Source organism: Athene noctua, chromosome 2, assembly GCF_965140245.1.
Source record: "Athene noctua chromosome 2, bAthNoc1.hap1.1, whole genome shotgun sequence".
Lineage (NCBI taxonomy): Eukaryota > Metazoa > Chordata > Aves > Strigiformes > Strigidae > Athene > Athene noctua.
Window position 1 is genome coordinate 70916072 of NC_134038.1, and position 22384 is coordinate 70938455.

Sequence of the window (22384 nt, forward strand, 5' to 3'; positions counted from 1 at the left end):
GGAATTAAGAGGCTCAGAGGAATTCCTTCTCACATAAAAATGAGGAGCTACTGTGATTACTGCAACTTGAGGTTTCTCAGGTCTAGTTCAAACTGGGTTTGAAACCAGTCTCAATTTTCTTTTGTTGGCTCACCTGCTGACACCCAAATGGCCATCAGCTTTGTGCAAAGGTGAAAGCCTGTGAAAAGTTGAGTCATCCTGGGATATGCTCATTAGGAAGGAAAGGAGGAACTTTTCTACTGGTCGTTACTCTGATCTTGCTGCTTCTATTTAACTTTGAGCTACATCTCTACCCTTTTGACTGTTTTTCTTAGGAGCTTGGTCTGTAATAGAAAAGATACCACTGCAATTATTCAGAAAAGTATCTTAATTTTCAGAAATCTTTGTTTTATAAACTGGTCAAAAACATTTTGCAAGATCAGCCAATGAGTGAACATAGTTGCTTATGTAAAACAGTGAAGTTACATCAAGTTGTTTTGGAGTCAGTGGCAGTGGTACACTAAAGATTTTTGGTGTGCTTTGGTTTTGCCAGCTTTTCGCTGAAACCTGTAATTGATTTTTTCAGTGCAAAAAGAAATGTTTTCAGATGAATTGGAACGCTTCCATAATTAGTAGTTTCAGTGTATCCATATCATGATCGCAATACTAGCATTGAGTGTAAGAACACTTTTATATTCTGTTTGAACATTTTGGAGGATTTCTCTAAAGTTCTAAACAGATGTAAGTACACTACATGTACCGTTTGTGTATTATCTTTGGTAGTATGGCTTTCCCTTTCAACATTCTTTTGTTGCCAGGTCTGTCGATACTTTTTTCCTTAAGGTGTTTACTGAGCTAATCAGCGTGCATGACTTAACTGCCACCCTGGTGTACTTTACTATTCCCATAGCTGAGAGTTAAATCTTTGATAACGTACTTGCATAAAGTACCTCCAGAGGCTCAACTGATGGTGCAGTTGGACTTTACCTTAAGTCTTCGAGCACATGTTCTTTTTACTGTTCTTGTTGTGGTGATAACCTCCAGCAGAGAGAATGAATGATTTTTAAGGAGTTACCTTCCAGGTGGTGACTATTATATTTTCTGGAGTCCACCTATTTATCTTCTTAACTATTACACCTTGATTTGCAAGAGTCAAGTACAGAAAAAAACCACAACATTTTCCATGGGATTTAAATGTACAAAACCCCCCAATAAATCTCTGTGGCTGTTTTATCTCTTCAAAGTATTTACTACAGCTATATTCAGGCTTTTCCAAAACTGCAATTGACCAAAATATTATAGGAAAAGTCTAAATTTAATCTCATATTTCATCTAAATCTGAAATCTGTGTATTGCACAGAATTTAATCTGTTTCAGCATACTTTAAGGAGATTCTCTTTGGTCTCTTTAGATGCACCACTACAACACTCGACTGAAGAATCTGTTTAGTGTGTTAAATTATGAACGGACTATAAACACCAGTTTTATCGGCTCTTCAGTGTTTGGGAAAGATGATATCTACAAGACATGGAAGAAGTTTGTTACAAAGGTTCTTGAATCAGATGGTGAAATTCCTCATTTCTACTATGTAAAGGTATGTCTTTTTAATTACATATTCAAACTAACTTTTCAAAGTCAGCTTGTACAGATACTTTCATAGCTGTAATAGCTGTGATCTGTCTGCATAATTATTTATTCTTCAAAATAAACTTTTGTGCATACCTAACACAGACTCTGGTTGTTTTTTTGGGGTAGACGGTTGGGGTTTTTTTGAGGAGGGGGGTGTCCTGCAGTAGCACTTCCTTTACTTGGATATTTTTCTGTCTGTCTTTCTCTCAGGTAGCAGCTCTTGCTTCTGGACATACAGTAGTAGATTGTTGCAGTTACATTTTATTGGGTGTGAAAATGGGACAAAGCTATAAACTCAGATGTTCTTTAGAGCTATCTTCCCAAAGGAAAACCAGGAAAATCTTGCTATGTGCATTTGGATAAATTCAACATCTTTTTAAAAATAGGTCTCTTCTATCTCAGTATCATTATTTTCTATTGAAAATGAACACTTGAACTCTAGTGTCTCTCCAACAAGTTTCTTTTCCCACTTGAAAAAAATCAGTGCTTGTCATATCCCACTATTTGAAGGAGTTTCTTCTGAACACTTGTGTTTTTCAGTTATGTCTAGCAGGCAACCTTTTATGTTTGAGCTCAAATCATAGCTTTGAACTGGGGAGATTTATACAGGTGTATGTAAATTACACAGATTTATATATGTTACAGTCGAATTCTTTTCCCGTGGTCTCATATGTCAGTTGTCATCTTGTCCTGAAATGACTTTCAGTGATTGTTTGGTTATCTTTCAAGCCAAAGAATCACATCATTGATGTAGTTCTCCTAAGATTGTTGCTTCTGCAGGAGGTTTTGCATTTTGACTATGACAATTTGTAAAAGCAGAGTTAAGCTTGCAGTATGAGGTTTAGGAAAGCTAAAACATCTGGGTTTGCTGCTTTACAAAAGTCTTAAGATGTCACCTCCATGGTCATATGGAGAGGAAGGTTTCTTAAAATATTTAAACATACAAAAATATCAGCAATGAAATTTAGTTAAATGATTTGAAGGTTCAGTGTTAGATTTAAAGTTGCATATGGTATCATCTTCTGTTAATAACAAGAATTGTGCTGAAACTGACGGTTTGGTTATAGCTCATAAGGGAAAACTCATTGATGAGTGAGGAAGGGTTTTGCAGATAGGCAATGAGTTTTTGTTTTGTCACAAATTTGGACTGAATGATGCAATAATTTCACTCCCATGTGATTTGTCCTTCAGCCTCATTTATATACTACGACAACACTTTCTTCGTACTACCACAGTGTTTCTGTGATACTGATGAATATGTTATGGAAAATGTTTCTTCTCTTTTAGGCTGATGTGTCCAGGGCATATGATACCATTCCTCACAATAAACTTGTGGAAGTGATTTCACGGATCTTAAACCCTGAGAAAAGAACTGTCTACTGCATACGGCGCTATGCCGTGATTATGATTACCACAAGTGGAAAAGCCAGGAGGTTCTATAGGAGACATGTATGACTTGCTGTTTCCTTCTATTTGTTGCTGTAGATTTATTTTGGTCCGAGGAATATTTTTGTTTATAGCTTTTTTTAGTCAAAACTTGAATTAGGCACTTACTTATAGATCCTTTTTTAGTGTTGTTGGATATTTTCTGGAGGTAGCAAAGCTTTTATTTTTTTTACTTTGTACTTTTTACTCAGCATTAGTAAGAATAAAGATAAATGTATTGTGGAAGTAGAGATATGTGAGGGAGATATTTCATTTTAACAATAGCAGAATTGTTGGATTAAAATAATGCAATAAGGCTGGCCCTTTGCCCTTCACTGAATAAAAGTCTGGTACTGAATTTTCTGTTGCTTTTGTCATTTATTTCTTTACACTCAATATACAGGTTTCTACTTTCAAGGATTTTATGCCAGACATGAAGCAGTTTGTGTCCCAGCTTCAGGAGAATGCCTCATTGCAAAATGCAATAGTAGTTGAACAGGTAAATATTGGGACTGCAAAAGAAAACTACGGAAGAATTGGAAGATGATTGGGGTTTTTAACTAAATGTACATGTTATTTGGTGACACCACCTCTCTTGTAGTTAACTAGCACCTTCTGTAGAAAGATTTTTGTCATGTTTTCTTTGAATAATTTTTTTTTTTGTAACAGGCTCTCAGTGTTCGGTTGAAGGAGTGCACCAGGCAAGAAATCTGACAAAATGTTTTAGACGTTTCCCAGATTTTCTCATTGTTGTCTCAAACTTACATTTTAACCAGTGTTTTCTTTTTCCTGTCTTAATTACATTGTTTGCAGCAGTTCTCATGTGAGAAATTAACTACCTAGTAAAGAAGGGCTTCAACATTTGCTATCTCCAAAATGAACGAGCAAAATGTACTTTAAGCTAAGTAGCTAAGGAAATAGATGTGGCATCTTAAATAGCAGACTGCACAGTTTGCTTATTTTAATGATTACCTGCCAAGGTTGATAAGAATGAACTCTTCTTTAGGTGAGTTAAAATGCAACACGAAACAAGATCAGCTCTTGTATTTTTTGAAGAGATTTCTCACTTTCAGTGAATTAAAGTATCGTTAGAAATTATATGGTTTTTAAATTTAGTCTGACACTTTGTTACAAGAAGCAAGCATCCGTCTGTTGTTTTAATTTTTGTGCTGCAGAGAACTGTACTAATTCCAAATGTTTGTTCCCAAGACATGCTTCTTGGATGGATGCAAGGAGCATGACAGAGAAAGTCATAGAAGTAGGTGATATGCTCAATTTCTTAGTACATTTTCTTGCTTGACATCATGGTGTTCCATGATAACAACCTACAAGATTCCAGAGCATCAGGTGACCAGACAGGTATTTTGTCATGGGCTACTTCCTCCTTATTTTTTTTTTTTCTAAACTTGCCAGTGGAAAGTTTTCACACAGAGTTAATTTATATTTCTAATATACAAGTAAAATGATCTTGTACATCTGTGGACATAGGAGTAGCATATACAGTGTGGGTAGTGCACAATTCCAGGATCCTACAAAATGCAGTGAGTCTAGTTAGTACATGGATGAAAATGAAAACTAGCTGGATCTCTGATGATGTGTATGTAGGTTCTTTTTTGTTCTTTGTTCCAGTGGACATCTGATAACTATGCTAGATATTACATGAACAGCAGCATACTATTTCAAAATATTTTACATTTGAAAACACTTTGTGTGTGTCTGTCATTACTTTAAAAAGAAAAGTATTCTGAGAAAAGTATCATGGCAGCCTGGGTGTCTGTACCACAGGTGCATCATGTTAGCTTTTCAGTACAAATAACCGTGAGCTCACATGGCTCTATCAAAAGCTGGGTGCATTTGTCTCATGTTTAATCTATGCAAATAGCAAGTAATTTTGCTTTAATTCTCATGAAGTCATTGTCAAAGTAACTTAAACTGCTCTAAATGAATTTTTTACTACACAGTTTTTTACATAAAAAGCTTCATAAATATTCGGTGGACTCACACACGGAATCATTGGTAAAGTGTGGCAAAGAATGTGTTTTGCAGCAGAAGTGGTGAGTGTATCTAGGCTTGGGGAGTCACAAAGAACATGACAGCTAAAGAAAATGTCCTGTGGGATAAAAAGTGCTCAAAAGAGTGAGGTCTCATACATTGTAATGATCCAATATAATATACTGGCACTTAAAAAAGTAATTTTAAATGTTCTATTTGACTATTTTCCCATGTAACACCAATCAAAACTACTTTTCTCCTAAAGCAAAACAAAAAAAGAGCTGCACCATTCACTTGTTGGATGTGAGCACCTTTTTAGTGTGTATATTCAGATCTTGGGTTTAGGTGTTTTTTTTCTTACCTTAGAGTTTTGAACTACTACAGTGTAACTTTTCATAAAGGTTTCTGTGTATCTTTTAAGTTTATACTGTATTCTTAGTTTCGGTACATTTCTAAAGTACAACTCTTGTTTTGTTTTGTCCCATTTCTAGAGCTTAACTTTTAATGAGACAAGTTCCAGCCTGTTTACTTTTTTTCTTCAAATGATACATAACAACATCCTGGAGATTGGGAACAGGTAAAAAAGAAGTTAGTTTTTCTGTCTGTAGTGTGTTTGGGTTTTGTCGTTGTGGGTTTGTTTGGGGTTTTTTTTGCTGTTAAGCAGGATACTTTTAATTGGCTTGGGATTTTTGCTAGCTGTCTTTTAAAGTTTTTTATTTCATGTTAATTTGAAATCTGTTTATCAGTTTAAGCTTCATAAAAGCATGAAAAGTTTGGAATCAAATTATATTGAATAAAATGTCACTTTCCCACCTGGATGATGTTAACTGTACACAGAATGCATTCTTCTATAAATATGTAACCTCCTTCATTTAAAACTGCAGATGTAGTACAAAAGAAAAATATTTTAAAATGTTGGGATCCATAGTGGTGAACAAAAGCAAGGTAACATCCAAGCAATCATGCAAAAGTTTTGCTAGTCATTTCCTTGTAGTGGAAAAGTAAACCTTTTCTGCATGACCATGCTATTTGGCAAGTTACAATAAAAATAAAAGGTAATAACAATGGAAATTAAAATTATTGGCAACTCCAGAATTAGGAATCAGATGTTATAGAGGGCAGTAATGCACATTTCTTTTTGTCTTGCTAGATACTTATCTGGTATTTAATATTTTGCCTCTAGGTGGCCAATGTGTACCATGTCTAGAAAGCAAGTACTTACATGATCTTTATTTGTAAATTCAGTATGAGGTATATTATAATTAATAGCTTCTTGCTCTTGAAAAAATACTTTTATTTTAAAAATGCTTAATCTCACAGGATTGAGGGAGGGGTAGAAAAGCTTTCAAGGAAGCAAATAGAAGAGTATTTATAGGTTTTTCTAGCATTGATGCTTATACTTCCTTTGTCAGATCATGAGGATGCTGAGGTGGCATGTTGTTAATAAGGGCTAACCAACATCAGTATGTTTAATGAAAGCTTATTGGATTTAAAGAAAGCACACCCTGACAAGCCAACTTTACACTTAAATTCAGTCACAGCTTTTTTTCGTATACTCTTTAACTGATGGTTCTCAAAACCCATCAGTTGTGAAAATAATTCCCTTGAGTTTTGTGAGGCATACTCATTCTGTTGCTGATGGCATAGAAAAAAACACAAGGTAATGGGGAACTCTGTCTTCAGTATCATATCTAGATATCATACATTACTATTACTATTTGTGGTCTTACTGGCTTTATGCAAGTAATGAGATACAAGAAGTATTAATGAACTTCCCCCTGGCTATGCATATATGAATTCTTTGAAGCCATGAGAAACAAATCAAGATTTACTCTTTTGCAACTGACAACTTCAGTGAACTTTTCAAGCTGGGGTGGGGTTGAGTATAATTATAAATAGTAAGGGTTAGCATTTCACATGATGTAGTGGTTTCTCCTAATTAGAAGTAAAATAGCTTCATGCTTGAGTAGTTAAATGAGGAAATAAATGTGATTTACAGTATATAGCTGGGATGTGTAAAACCAGATCACATGCTTTATTGGGCTAAGTCATCAGAAATTGCCTTAAAATTAAAGTGATATTTATTTAACCAAACCAAAACCAAAACCCCAAGAAAATATTTTCTTTGACCAGATCATGTACAAGTAGAAAGAAAGAATGAACATCTCAATTTAAATTATTAATTTAAATTATTTCATAGTTAAACATTTTTATTATGACTTGTGCTGCTAAAAGAGAATTTTTTTTCAGAAAACTTAGCAAGATTTGATAGTGGTTGGACATTTATATTTGAATTTAACATGGATGTCTGCTGTTTCTGAGAAAAGTTGGAAGTGTTCCAACTCAAAATCCACCTGAATTTAATTCCTGATGTAGATGTACAGTATGAGCTTCAGTCTGTCAGATTTTAGTGGGCTTCTGCTAGGGGCTGTTTGGATAATAATTATAAATAAATAAATAATAATTTGAAAGATTTGTCCAGTACACTTTGTTTCTTGTACAAGAACATTTGGTTTGACACTGTGTAAGGTGTAACAAAGAATTACAAAACTTAAGTGAAGCATGGCCCTGCAGCTGAAGGGGGAAGGTGGCATTTTGGTTTGAGACCGGTTACAAAATTTCTTTCATCTAATGATAGTTGTCTACTGGAGCTTGTTAATAAGAGGAATATGTGTATTAGGGTTTTTTTCACTGTTTAAAACTTCTGGAAACATTTAAATTCTTAGAGGAAGGAACAAACAAATTTAAGTAAGGCTAACTATCAAGTATGTAGCATATTTCTTAGTGAAACATATATGTTGTACTTGAAAAAATAAGTAAATGTTTAATGCCTATTGCAACCTTGTTGCATGTTTTGATTTTCTTTTTTCTTTTATTCTTTACTAGGTACTATTTACAATGCTGTGGAATTCCACAAGGCTCCATTTTGTCAACCTTACTTTGCAGCTTATGCTATGGAGACATGGAAAACAAACTGCTCTGTGGAGTACAGCAGGATGGGTAGGGATACTTTGTTCTGTGCTCTGTTACAGTAATGCATCATATATAGTATAGATGTTAGACTTTCTCGGAAGTTTAATTTTGAATTTCAAGGATTTCCATCTCTGCATTATGAGTGTGGTGCACACAAACATCTCTGCAGCTTTGGTGTCACTGTGGTTTTTTTGTGGGGGAATTTCCCTGTTTGTCATAAGATGGGGAAGAAAAGTGCTGAAAAGAAGCTTTCACAGATATGCGGGTAGGTAACTTGTTCTTACAAAGAGCATAGTATTTAGGGACGCTATGAAGAGTCTGAGAAGCTGCTCTTGTACATCTAAGAAGTTTATGGTTCTCCAACACTCATTCCCACAATATCTGTGGTCTTTTGAACTCAGACAAGATGGGATGCTTGTTACAGGCTTTTTGATACTGCAGGCTTCTGCTTGAGGACTTTCCAATCCACTGTCTGTAAATCTTAACATTTTATCAAAGTCACAGCATTATTGCAGATTTTTTACAAGACATGTTGGTTCTTGTTTGAAGCCATGTGTGGCTCTTAGTGCATCTTCTAAGTCTTTGTGCCCTGCTCATACTTAGGAGCTTGACAGAAAGCTAGCCCGATAAAAGCTCTACCTCTTTATTAGCTGTAAAAACTTTGGAGTCCCTTTTACCTCCATACGAATCCCAGATTAGAGTCTTTAGGCAGGAGCTGGACCCTGAAGCTTCTCTGTGTTCACACATCTCCCTCCATTGCTGTGAATTCTGACATAGAAAAAAGAAACTGAGAAATGTGTAGGGGTACTCCAGATGAGTGCATCTGTCTGGTGTCTCTTCTAGGGAGTCTCACTGGGTAACAGAAAGCCTCAGAATTTTAAACGTTCCCTGCCAAAGTAGTAGAGTTCTCATAGGCTTCAGAATGCTGTGGTGATAACGAGTTGTGCTGGGCTTGTGTGTATGATGGTGGCTTTCGGTAGCAGGGGAGCGGGCTAAGGCAGTGGCCCCTTCGAGAGAGAAGCTTCTTGAAGTTCCTCTGGCTCCCAAGTTGCACTGTCCTTTGCTCCAAGGCTGGGTCAATTACTGAGGGTGGCTGTGCCTCTGTGATAAGATATTTAAGAAGGGGAACATGGGAATAGGATTTGGAGTTGTAAGGAGGGCACCTCTGCAAATACTAAGGTCAGTGGAATAAGGGAGGAGGGGGAGGGGGAGGTGTGCCAGAGCAGAGACCCCCCTGCAGCCCCTGGTGCGAGGGCAGGCTGGGCCCCTGCAGCCCATTCGGGGCACCGATGTTGCAGATGCCCACCTGCAGCCTGTGGAGGACCCCAGCAGGTGGCTGAGGCTGAAGGCCGGGACTCTGAGGGAAGCCCTCACTGGAGCAGTCTGTTGCTGGGAGAACTGCCGCACATGGGAGGGACCCACTGGAGCAGTTTGTGAAGAGTTGCAGCTCGTGGGAAGGACTCACGTTTGAGAAGTTTGTGAACTGTCTCCCATGAGAAGGACCCCACGCTGAAGCAGGGGAGGAATGCGAGGAGTCCTCCTGAGGAGGAAGGAGCGGCAGGACTGACTGCATCCCCCATTCCATGCCTCCTGCGCCGCTTACGGGGAGGAGGTAGAGAAATCAAGAGCAAAGCTGGGCCTGGGAAGAAGGGAGGGGTGGGAGGAAGGTGTTTTTAAGATGTAATGATTCTCACTGTCCTACTCTGTTAAGTGTTGTTAGTGTTTGAATTACATTGATGTTCTTTTTCTTCTCCACTTGAGTCTTTTACCTGTGACTCTCATGTGTGAGTGATCCCTTCCAGTCCTTACCTTGATTCCTGAGCCTTTTGTTGTATTTTCTCCTTCCCATTCTTGAGGGGATAAGGGGTGAGTGAGCAGCTGTGTGGTACTCACTTGCCCTCTGGGTTCAAACCATGACGCAAGTCTAAACAGCTAGGTTTTGCTTTCAAAGGATGTTGTTTATATGTACTGAAATAATGAAACTGATTGAGTACACTCTTTAATGTAGCAGCTGTTTTTATATAGAGCAGATTTTAGAAGGTTACTGAGGTGTCTGAGCGATTTAGATTGTTTCATTTGGCCTTTAAGTCAAAAAAATAGCCTGGCTATTGGCTTGGCTAGGCAAAGGTGCAGCTGATCTGATTATAGCGGTGGTAATTCTCCTGCTTTGAAAAGGAGACTAGACAAGATCACCTCCAGAACTTCTACTCTATGATCTGTTAGGCAGGATTTATCAGAAGAATATGGGCATGCTTGGGACCTGGATTCTGTTGAAAAAGGAAATTCCAGCCCTTACAGTGGTAGACAGTAGTCTGTTTTACATTTAAATTATAGCTTCACAAACAAGTTATTACATGGTAAACAAAGATACAGAGTTAGAGCACATCAAGAATCTTGTATCTGCTTGTGTACCTGGTATTTTATCTCCTTTTCTTGTCCTATGGATAAAGATACTGCAAGTTCTCCCTTGGAAAAGTGTAAAACCCTGCATCCAAGAAGCTACTGTGGAGTCTGTCATGTTTCATGTAGCCAGCTCCTTTGCTTTCTTACTTTTGTTTTTTTCCCCATTTATTTTTAGGAAAAAAGCTGAACTGAGAATTTCTTCATGAGACTCTGGAGATCATACTGGCCTCTACCTACTTGTGAATTCAAATGGGCACATTGCTGCTCTGAAGAGTATGATAAAAATTTGAAAGGATTACATATAAAAAGATCTAACATCAGTTTCTTCTTGATTACAGAGTCCTAATACGTCTCATTGATGACTTTTTGCTGGTTACACCACATTTAATGCAGGCAAGAACTTTCCTAAGGTAGGCTGTTAAAGACATGGTCTTGGACGTAATAAGCATTAACACCTTTTAGGTTGATGTTTTTCATCTTTATACGTGCTTGTATATATGGGTACCTCTGTTTCATGGGTTAATAATCAAGGGCTGTTTTGGAGTCCTTACTGGTAGCCTGTGCCTAGGAAGAATCCTCATAGCTACATTCTTGATGGCCAACTAACAGTCTGTTGCATCTCAGATGGCGGGGGATTCCTGCTGAAGTTTTGAGTGATCTAGCTATTGACCCTGATGGAGCATCTAGCAATAATTTTTAGTGCGAGACTAACCGCAGCAGCTGACAGTTATCTTTTAAGACCATTTTCCCTTAAATTGTTAAGGCTTTTAGTTACATTCTTAAAATGCTTTTATTGGGCAGGCGTGTTGCTACCTTCCATTCCCAGGGAAAGAATGCAACTTTTTTCTGATTCAATATTGCTAAGAATTTTCTGGTCGTTAATATTCTGGGGTGAGTATTTGAAGGTACTGATAGCATGGCAGCATGGAGCTCATGCAGTTTTCAAACAGTAATGCTTTAGAGTTCTTCAGAACTATTTTTTTTTTTTAATTAGGCCTCAAAAGAGGTTCCTGGTTACTGTGGAGTGAATGTACAGTCATTGTCCAAGAAGAGTTCTGCTGATGCCAAAGGCAGTTTTAAGGATCCAAAGGAGGAGGTCTTGAAGAAAAGCTTAGCATCTGCAGTGCAGTTGGTTGCATCATGCTTTTCAGTAGTTGGAAAGATGCAGCTCTGTTGTGAGCCTGAAAGGTGATGGGGAGATCGGTTCAGTACAGTTTCGAGTATAAATTGTACTAAGTAGTAGATAGTGTACTTTGAAGACTTCATTTGTCCTCATTTCCTTATCAGAACAGAATGAAATTTCTAGGGGTGTGTGGATTTACAGTTCTGGAAATGATAAGTCAAACTAAGAGGCTGGGGATGCCTCAAGCTGTTGAGCTCTATAACATCTTTTCAGTATGGTGTCACTTGCAGTAGCATTGCAGATGCTGTCCTACTTGGCCTTTGAAGTTATCTGCATCTTTGTTCTATGCCAACTTCTGCATCAGCTGTGTTGGTTTTCTGTAGACAGGGCTCTTCTGTGCAAGTTTTCCAGAACTGGTTACAGATCCTATGAACTCTCTACCACAAATGGAGTAGTAAGCTTTTTCTAATGTAGTACGAGAACTGGGGGACTCAAGAAGTTATTTTTGAGGAGACAGCGTTATGACTACTACTCCCCAATAAGAGCCTATGTCTTCCTCTCACTCTAAAAAGATGAAGCCTGCACATGAGTACACCACCAAGTAAGACAAACTGCTGCTTGTCTGTGAGATGACGCTGCTGATCCAGAGTGTAGTAGGTGATCAGCAGGCATTCTGGCAATGAAAACATCCATAGGGATAACTTTGTGGTGAAAGTTGAAAACGTTTAATCAGATAAATGAGGTTCCTGTTACGTGTATTCTCCTTGGTTTTGTTAACTTTCAGAAAAAAACCCAACTCCTCATCTGTCTTTTTTCAGTGATTTTTATGTCAGTGGTTTCTGTGGGTGTAATTTATGCAGCTTGTCTCAAATGTTTAATGGCTTAAGTTTTTAATTTGCATTGACTGTAAACATTTTTCTCTGTTATCCTCATATCCTTAAGCTTATTTATTTTATGTATTTATTTAGCTATAATATCTTCAGTTTTGTTTATTTCTAGCTATCTTCCTTAACCTAAAGAGTTGGCTGTGGTTCTCTTTATTCTTTGGTTTCTGTCCTTTTATGCAGGATCATATGTGTCTTGCAGCATGGTGGGATTTTTTTGTTTGCTCTTGTGGAGGGAGTTAGGCTAACTGTTTGTATCTGTTTTAGGACTCTAGCAACAGGTATTCCCGAGTATGGCTTTTTAATAAACCCCAATAAGACAGTCGTGAATTTTCCTGTTGATGATATCCCAGGATGTTCCAAATTTAAACAGCTGCCGAATTGTCGTTTGATCCCGTGGTGTGGTTTATTATTAGACATACAGACACTTGAGGTTTACTGCGATTACTCCAGGTAAATAGACTTGTATACTCCAGTGTCAGCTTTACAGTAGATTGTACATAGTCTGAGAAGCACGAGGGTGTCCGGTGAATGGCGTAGTTGAATTAATATCAAAATAGATTTTACACTTCTGTTTCTTACACAGTAATCTAAACATGTTATTCTGCTGTGCAGCCTGCTATTTTCTTCATTTCATCTAGTGGAATGTACATACCATCAACATCATCGAATGTGGCACAGGTCACTAGTGACCAGAAGTCATGTACCGTATGGTGACTACATGGTTCTGAAAGAGTTTATTCAGTCACCTCAGTTCAGCTTCTTTCACCATTATGTGTTTGTACCTGATATCATATAAGTACATTTATTGTTTTGAATTTGGTTGGGGTTTTTTTTTGTACCTTCGTAAAAGAAGCAGTAAGTATTACACAAACTACAGATTGGATTGATTCTGTATAGATTTAGAGGGACTAGTAATCCTTTCAACATCTGAGGTGTTCCCTCTGGTGCACTTGAGATAGTAGTGCAGGGGAGAAGTAACCTCTCTTTAAACTAGCAACCTTGAATGTATACACAAAGCAATGGCATAGAACTCAGGACAGGACAATGTATCCTACTTAAAAGCTCTGTAGACCCTTTACATGGGCCACTAGAGATGACATTAGACATTTGCTGAAGATTAACAAGACAGAACTGTTTAAACTGAAGGATAATATTGCTATGTTATTGACTGTATTTAGTATAAACAGCCCATGCATGCATTTAAGTGGGGAATAAGGAGGAGGTTTTCCATCACCAGAGTGGTGAAGTTCTTCAGTAGTCTTCCAAAACACAAAAGCTTGGTCAGTTTAGAAAAGGAGTTTACATTATTTCCTCTAACAATTAGAGAACTAAAATCAACACCCAAAGGGATTTATTCACTGGCTGTGTTTCTAAAAGAAACAGTTTACATTGAAGAGGGCATTGGTGCTACTGGTCTGGGAGACACTAATCAGACTCCTGAGGGTGTTTGTTACAAGGGTCACCGTGCTTTTGATAAGCCAGACTTAAGGAACTGGAACACCAGAGTGAACTGATGTGGCTTCCAACCTAAGTTCCTGCATTGGTTGTCACTGCAGTCATTAATAATGGTCTGGCTAGATCATGTGTTTTAGAAATACATCTAGTTTGTGTTTAAAGTTATTGGTTTGGTTTTTTTAGCAGGGTGAATTATTGAGCCCTGAGGTATCCTTAGCTAATAGTCTTAATGCCACAATGTCTAGTCTCTTTCTAAATTGAATTTAGTTATAGTAATCTTTTAGCTACAGGCTCATTGATTAGCAGGCAATCTCTGAAACATGTGAAGTTAAATGAGGCTTACTTCACAGAATTTAATTTAGTCTATTAGTCATGGAGTTTAACTACTTTTTTTTCTTTTTTTTTTCTAGTTATACCTGTACTTCTATCAGATCAAGTCTTTCCTTCAATTCGAGTAGAACAGCGGGGAAAAACATGAAATACAAATTGATTACAGTCCTCAAGCTGAAATGCCATTGTTTATTTCTTGATTTGCAGGTGGGAATATGGAAATTAATGTTTGGAAATATTGTGATTAGTGATAAAGAGCACTAAAACTGCTTTGACTTTGAACATAAAGAGTTGATTTTGAGAGGTAATTCTCATAACTTGGAAATGCTGACATCAGCTAAAATGTAGGGTCTCAGCACCTTCCAGAATTGAGCTTTCACAACATTGTTAATTTAAACACATAAAAGAAATCTGACGTTTAAGATAAAATATTTTTTCTCTAGATATCTAAATCATTTTATGCTGTTGAACTTGAACAAATCCTGTCATGACACTAAACTATTCCTATAGCTCTGTTTCTGTTCTGTTCTAGATCAACAGCCTTAGAACAGTTTTCATTAACATCTACAAGATATTTTTACTTCAGGCTTACAGGTAGGTCACTGTTTTCTGCAGTAACTCTGAATATTTCATTACTCCTTCTTGACACGTGGAGGAGCTACGGATTAGGAAGAAGCGTGCTGTATAAATATGCAGTGGTCAATGTCAGTAGTAAGTCACGTTATTCTTGTTTCAACACTGTTCTTAAATAATATTATTAGATACGTGATACAGGATTGTATTGATGTGTATGTTTAAGTGACCACTAAATAGATTTTCAGTGTCTCTTGGTACTGACAGTTGACCTCAAGAAAAACAGCCTGTTTTGCTTCAGGAGGCTGACAAGAAGTCTTATCACTCATTGACCAATTTATATTTAGAACTTTGTGTCTATTAAAATCATATGGAACTTTGACCTGTATAACTTTACCTAAAGTGAGGCTTCATTCTATCAAGTTAATTGCAGTTTCTTAGCTGCTGAGAATGTCTTAATTGCTCCTTAGCTGGTAATATCTTGGGTTTTGTGAGCTGTTCTTGACCAGCAGAGGATCTGAATGTTTTAAACAAGATAAGGAAAAGACATCAAAACTGATAGCAAGTTGGGAGAAAGTACTAATCTCTGTGTATTGAAAACTGAATGATTGACAGTACCAAGTAATAGTTTGCTCATTGTTTTAATGCAAAAAAAGGTACAAGAGGTGCTTCTCTCTTTATGAAAATCAGGTGTTTCTCTTTTGCTAGGCTCATACTTACTAGGAATTAACATTTTAGTTTTGTTCTTAAATTCAGCTTGGTCCACATTCACCCTATATCATTCTTGTGTCCAAGAAGTGCAATTGGACTTGCCTAGGACGGCATTGAGGTGTCAAACTCTCAAATTTTGTATTGTGGGTGACTTATGTTTTTCCTCTGATGTTGCACATGCTTAGTTACTTCTGTTTCTTCTACGGTAACACTCTTAACGAGGTCTTTATGTTAGAGTAACTTTAAAAAACTGTCCACCATGCTAACAGCATGTCAGGTTAATTCAGCCAGAGCTCTGTGATGCAATGTGGAAATTATCCTTTAAATATTTTAAAATTTCAGAATTTCTTGAAGTGATTACACCTATGCTGGGTTAATTTAATAAACAAGTATACACATTGTTGAGTAATTAAAAATCAGCATTGTAATTGTTGACTCTATTCAGCATAAGCAGGATGGTAATGCCAGAGTCCGAAGAAGAAAAAAAAGAAAAAAAAAAAAAAAGTCCAGCAGTTTTAAAATATGTCCAAACACAAAGGTGTAAGGGAGCATACAACACAAGTAATTTCCATAGAATTGGCTTCCAAACAGACAAAAAAACAGGGATCCTGGTCTGTGGAATGCTATGTCATTTGGGGGGTCTGTTTTCCTGAATTTCTGAAGAAAATTTGTTGTAGGATTTTGTTTTGTTGTTTCTTCCTCTCACACTCTCTCATGTGGGTGTTCTCTGGCTGCATGGTCTGTGATACAGAATTGGTGAGGATGTGCAGTTTAACTTTCCCTGCATATACAACAGTTGTTGTCCTCAGAAGATAATTCTGTTACTGAGGCAGATGGCTTCAAGATCTTCCAGGACAGAATTTACAAACAAACATAATATGTATCTGACAGTCTGGGGCTGTGTATATATAGTAGAGGTGTCATATGCTAACAGTGTTGATATAGCTAAAGACTGTTGGGTGTTTTTAAATACTGTATAGTGCCTAAGGTATGTAACTATAGTTTCACTTGAAATTGCAAGTGACTTGTAATTAAATAGGTTGTTTTTGTGAACAGGTTCCATGCCTGTGTTCTCCAACTTCCATTCAACCAGCAAGTTAGAAACAATCCTTATTTCTTCCTAAGGATCATCTCTGAGACTGCATCATGCTGCTATTCTATCCTAAAAGCAAAAAACGCAGGTATGGTATGTTAATGGCAGGGAAGTAGTGTGTTTGGGTTTGGCGCTTTTTTTTTCCTACAAATAAAAAATGTTGACTGTGCAGTTGTATCATGTAATTTTGAGACAAAGATCAAGAATGAAAAATATGGAGTGCGTGATAGGAATCACAATGCATTTTTTTCCTTAAACTCAATTTTCTGAAGGTACTAAAATGTTTCAGGTTTTAGTTCTTAGTTCTCTGCTGACATAGGAGACTTCGTTGACTACATACGTTTTTAGTAAAAAATCTTGAAGTGATTTTATAGGAGGAGAGGTCAGACATACTTCATGCTCATCATTCTCAATGCCATTATTTTCCTGTTCTGTCTGTAGGTGTTGCTTTAGGTAACAAAGGTGCATCTGGTGTGTTCCCTTCTGAGGCAGCAGAATGGCTCTGCTACCACGCCTTCACGGTGAAACTGGCAAACCACAAAGTTGTTTACAAATGCCTGCTTAAGCCCCTAAAAATCTGTAAGTATTCAGTATTTTTACAGTTTGAAATATGGTTAATTATAATAGAATTTGGCATCAAATGGATTTTTTAAGTTTTCTTGTCATAAAGTGTTGTTCTAAAATGCACGTTAACTTTCTGATTCACTTTCTGATTTCAATCAAATTTACTAAGTGTAAGTAAAATTAAAGTGGTATGTTTTTCAGCACTGCATGTTCTAGAGTCTTGTTCTATGGGACAGTTGTTGATACTTGACATTCAGTTAGTTTGTACAGTTCAGAAAACTTGCAGTTGGGTCAGTCATATAAGCATTCTCAGCAGGTTTAACTAAATGAAATTTGAATGCTCAGTTTTTTATTTTTAAAAATGTAGATTAACTGGCAACTAAATAAGTTCCTTCAGCAATGTAAACTCTTACCAAAGAAAGTGTCACTGGGGTCACTTTGAAATAGAAGTACTTGCTGTGCTGCATGTGCTATATTGTAATGGAGTTGAGTGGCATCAGCAAATCTCTGACTCTTCTGCTTGGTGAAAGAAGCTGTCTGTGTACCTGGCCTCCAGGGAACTCTCTTTGACCAATTGTGTGGTCTGGCCCCAGACCAGCCACAGAAATAATAGAATATTCAGTTCTAAGATGCTAAAAATGAACAGCCGTAGGTTTTTCTGAAGTGGCCAGTACTGTTGTTGAATTTAGCTGCAGTGAAGGCCAGACTCTGAACACTGACGCTGTACCTGCACTCTGAATGAAACATTACTCAGGAGGTTTTATTGTACAATACCAAGAAATTCTTCAGTCTAGTTCTAGAATAATGCCTATTTGATTTGAAACGAATAACAAGCTTTCCCTGATACCTGTGCTGAGGCCAAAAAGAGAGCAGTTGTGCTTTTGGAAGTAAGCATTTCCTTCCCCTATCAAAGGCTTGCAGCAATGCCTGAGTGCAAACAGTCTGATCTTTGGTGGTGCAATCTGAACCGTATCAAAGAAGACACTTGCACATTTACAGGAAACTAACTCATGGTTGGGATTGCACCAGCTGCATTCCTGACAGCCGTGGACTTTGTATGGAGCAGAACTCCAGCAGCCTCTCCCAGAGAAACTCCTTCTCTCAGAGTTACTCCCTGACACCAAACCCAAAGGCACCATGTCTGATCACTGCTGCTGAGAAGCCAGTTCTGTTCAGCCCTTCTAGGAGTACCAGGGGAAGCAGGCCTGCTTCTGGGAAGGGAAGAGATGGCTGCTTGCTTCATTTGGAGAGGACAGAAACTGAAGAACTGAGCAGACAATGCAGTAGTCACACCCAGTAGGATAACAGCTTCACTGGCAGCTGTGTCACTTCTCTGAGATCCATATAGAGCACACCTGAGTTGTCATCTAATGCTGAAGGTTTTGCTCTTGGGATCTTTGACTGGCAGACCACAATCCAAGCCACAGCTTCCCCATCCTTCTCTGTGCATGCTTTGCTGTTGAATCTCACAGTACTTTCAGGGTGGAGGTGAAGCCCAGGTGGCTTTATTTTCAGCAGAATCTCATCTTCTGTGGGTGTGTGCATCTGCTATAAAAGTGATCTCCGCTGTCCACAAAATCACACCACCACAGACACCAGGGAAAATGGGCTGGGAAGTAGAGGTGGAATTTTACTAGTATGAATATTGATTGTCATTAGGTTCTTTCTGCTGTACCCGTACAGCCCCTTGCCCAACCACAGTACTGACCCAAAACCTGCATGTGGTCCAGGCCTAACTCTGTATGCAGTTTCTAACCCAAGAAAGCAAAGCTGATCATCTACCAGTTGTCTTCTCTGGCAGTGAGAATTGCCCTTGCAGAATTGGAATAACCTTGCTTCTTAAATTCTTGGGGAGAACTATTAATGGGGTACTTGCTGAGTATTGTGGGGGTGGAACAGGAAAGTCCAAAGGCAGGTAGAAAATTAACGGTGATATTGTCTTGAAAAAAGTAATTTTCAGCTATTCTTTCATAAATCTTACCTTCTCTGAGGCCGAATCTGTTCTTCAAGACCATGATGTCAAGACAACTCTCTTTTTTATCTACAAGGCCCAGTTTGTTTTGGAAATACCTGAGACTTCAAGTACACTGCTGGAAGATCAAGGGTTCAGAGATTAATGGCTGCTTAATGGCTGCCTAAACAATTAACAGGCTGTGACTTGTTTTTACTGTAAAACTTTAAGGTGGAGGTTTTTGCTGTGATTGGTCAACAGATCACTGGGGCCCAAGTAACTCAAATGCCATCTCTGAGAGATCTCCATTTGCTTATAGCCCCCTGAAATCCTACCTTACTTCTAGTAGCCCTGTTCCACCTGTGCTGCAAGGGTTGGTACAATATTTGGTGGAGCACTTCTATAGTTGCTGTTTTTATGAAAAACGCCTACAACATCTACTAGGAAATTTGGCAGGAGAGTAGCTGTTTGGGGTCAGCTCATCATCAACTCAAATACTTACTGGTGACTGTAATTTTGAGAGGTGCTTTGACTTCATGTATATTTACTTCCCACCCACCTTTCTCCTTCCTTTAAGAGTTGGTTGAGGTTTTAAAAATCATTTCAAACCATTTTTGAGAAGGAACTGAGAAGGCAGCAGATGCCCCACCCAGGGGCTGAGCAGGAAGGAAGGGGGAGCATTGGTTACTGGTACTGTAAAGCTGTACAAAGCCATCTTGGATCTCTAGTGATGTTGTGTGCATGCCCTTGGTATGAACATTATTTCCATGTCTCCTAGATCCCTAATCATAGATGAAGGCTAACTTTGTCACCTGATTGTATGGGGTGTTTATATTTATACTTTCTTCCAAATTTAGTAAGATACTAAGCCTCCCAGTTCTGCAGGAGTGCACTACAACCCATTTAAAGAGACATTGATGGATAGTTTTCTATTCAGACTTGTAAGTTAGTTTTGTCTGGCCTGCATCAGATGTATTCCTGGGTAGTGCTGTCGTGATCAGACCGTCACGCTGTAGAGATGCTGTAGAGACTACAGAGCGGAGCATTATGTAGAGACATTGGAGCTAATTTTAAACACTATTTTAAGTTTTTCTTACTTCTGGAAATCAAGTAGCACGTGTGGATGTCAGAGTAGCTGTGGCAGGGAAGTCACTGATTCTCAGGTGTGTTCCTGTAAAGTGAGCTCAGTATCTGTACGGCACAGCAATTTGTAGCACAGAGAAAAACAAGCTTGATAATAGTGCATGTGTTGACTTAACGAATACACTTTTTGTTGTCATTTTGGATTTTGTATTGGCTGTATAAAATCTATTACCCCTGTAAGATCATGTTGTTGACAGGAATTGATATAAACTTTTTTTTTTTTTCTTGTGTCCGTGCACATACCTTTCCATTACTCTCCATTGGAATCAATATCAAGCTCATAGGTTTTGGGGAGGAGGTTCTTCCCACTATTCCAAAACCTGTTAAATATCAACATCAGGGGCTTGTCAGTATGAGTTGTTGTCATTCTTCAGAGTTAAGTATTTAAAGCATAGTTACTGTTTAACATCCCTCCTATTATCATCAGTGGGGAAAGGAGCAAGTCTTTCCTTATCATGATAAGATATAAATACATCATCTGTCTCCTTTTCAAATACAGAACAAATGTTTATTGAGCAGTTCTGCCTTTCTGCACCATTGACAATCTTGCCAACTCTGTTTAGGTAATGGGCTTAAACTGTTGCTAGGATTTAACATGTTCTTCCTAATCTTTAAAAAGTCCTTTTTATTGTCTATAATGCTGTTGTCGATAGACTCAATGACCTTCTATGTTTTAAAACTGTTATGTCCTCTTACAAAAATTTCATTTCTGATTTAAGAGCCTCATTTAGTCTCCAAAATTTTCCACCTTAAGGGTGGCTTTCCAGTTAGCTTTTCTTCTCTTACAAGGAAGCACAGTGGGGAGGATTGCTGTTGCCAGTGTTATAGCAAAAGGTGCATTTTCCATATGATTTTATTTTTTTTAATCTTTTTGAATATGTCAGTTCTAAGCATAGGCTACTTTCATGTCATATCTGAAAGTAGAGGGGAAAAGAAACAGTTTGGGAATACCTTCCTGCTGTAGGTAAACATAGCAACCACATAAGGACCTGTCTCTTGTCCTTCATGTTGTTTAAAATAGGGTCTTTCAAAGTAACTGTGTGTAGCAGGAACCCCCTTATTTGCAGGACGAGGCGGTGAGACAAGACACACACCAGTATGGTTAACAGTCAAGCTCCAACATTTATTAGAAAAACAAGTCCTTATATATTCTTGTGACAGCAAATCCGTGTGTTGCTCTGGCGCATGCTCATTTCAAAAACTCATTCCTCTCAGCACTTTCAACAAGCGCTACTAAGCGTGCACAACTGGTAGATAAATTTCTGCTTTGTTATTCTAAAGATTCCCTTCTTGTCTGTTTCTTCCCTAATGAGCAAAAATACTTTTGCTTTTAACCGTCATTAATCTAGAGGCCATTAATCTTCTGACACAAGTGCGTCATTAATTTAGACATCGTTAATCTTCTAACTTGAATGCTGATGACACTTTTACATTGTCAGTGACGCAGACGGTTTGCGACCCAGCATACTCACCCACAACTGTGGTTTGAAAGAAGGCTTTTTTTGGTGGATATAGTTATTAAATAAATGGTTTTATGCATTTCAAAGAATTTGTACAATTCTTAAATCCAAACAGAGAAGTGTTACAAGGACACAGCAGGAGGAATTTCCTCCTTGATTTTCTGAGTTTGTTAATATTTTAACATATGATTTTTAACATTTTTATTTGTTACCCCGATTGAAGGGTGGAGGAATAGCAGCATATGTTATTATAGCTTTTTTTATCCCCATATTCCAGGTGTTCCAGCTTTTTAATTGGATTCAGCTAGTGTTGATTTCATTACTTCTTTAGCATTTTCTGTAAAATAGAATTGTTAACTTGCAGTAGTAATAAATTGTTTCTGGTATTTTGGTAGGTAAGATGCAGCTGTTCAAGAGGATCCCAAAGGATACTATGGCACTACTGAAGGCAGTGACAGAACCGTCTCTTTGTCAAGATTTCAAAGCTATCCTGGATTAACTGATTGAAGTTTATTTCATAATTTTTCCAGGCTTGAAAATAAATGTTGTATCCTCAGATGACTTTTCTCTGTGGTTTATTTTGATAGAATGGACTGAAAGCATCTTCACTCAGAAGTTTTCCGTGTTTGTTACTCAGATACCACATAAGGATTTAAAAAGAACAGACAATTTTGTTAATACCTTGTTTGTGTT

At 37.8% G+C, this 22384-nt stretch overlaps 1 protein-coding gene across 1 annotated transcript in view; it reads left to right on the plus strand.

Annotated features, from left to right (window-relative positions):
- TERT (telomerase reverse transcriptase) overlaps nucleotides 1-22384 on the plus strand; it is a 34917-nt gene extending 12533 nt beyond the window's left edge. Inside the window, exons 5-16 of the mRNA XM_074897802.1 lie at nucleotides 1391-1573; nucleotides 2896-3057; nucleotides 3437-3532; nucleotides 5517-5602; nucleotides 7912-8025; nucleotides 10740-10811; nucleotides 12676-12861; nucleotides 14277-14403; nucleotides 14729-14790; nucleotides 16537-16661; nucleotides 17015-17152; nucleotides 22087-22384. Of these exons, the coding sequence (XP_074753903.1) occupies nucleotides 1391-1573; nucleotides 2896-3057; nucleotides 3437-3532; nucleotides 5517-5602; nucleotides 7912-8025; nucleotides 10740-10811; nucleotides 12676-12861; nucleotides 14277-14403; nucleotides 14729-14790; nucleotides 16537-16661; nucleotides 17015-17152; nucleotides 22087-22190 (1455 nt within the window). The 3' untranslated portion in view covers nucleotides 22191-22384. The remainder of the gene's footprint in view (nucleotides 1-1390; nucleotides 1574-2895; nucleotides 3058-3436; nucleotides 3533-5516; nucleotides 5603-7911; nucleotides 8026-10739; nucleotides 10812-12675; nucleotides 12862-14276; nucleotides 14404-14728; nucleotides 14791-16536; nucleotides 16662-17014; nucleotides 17153-22086) is intronic.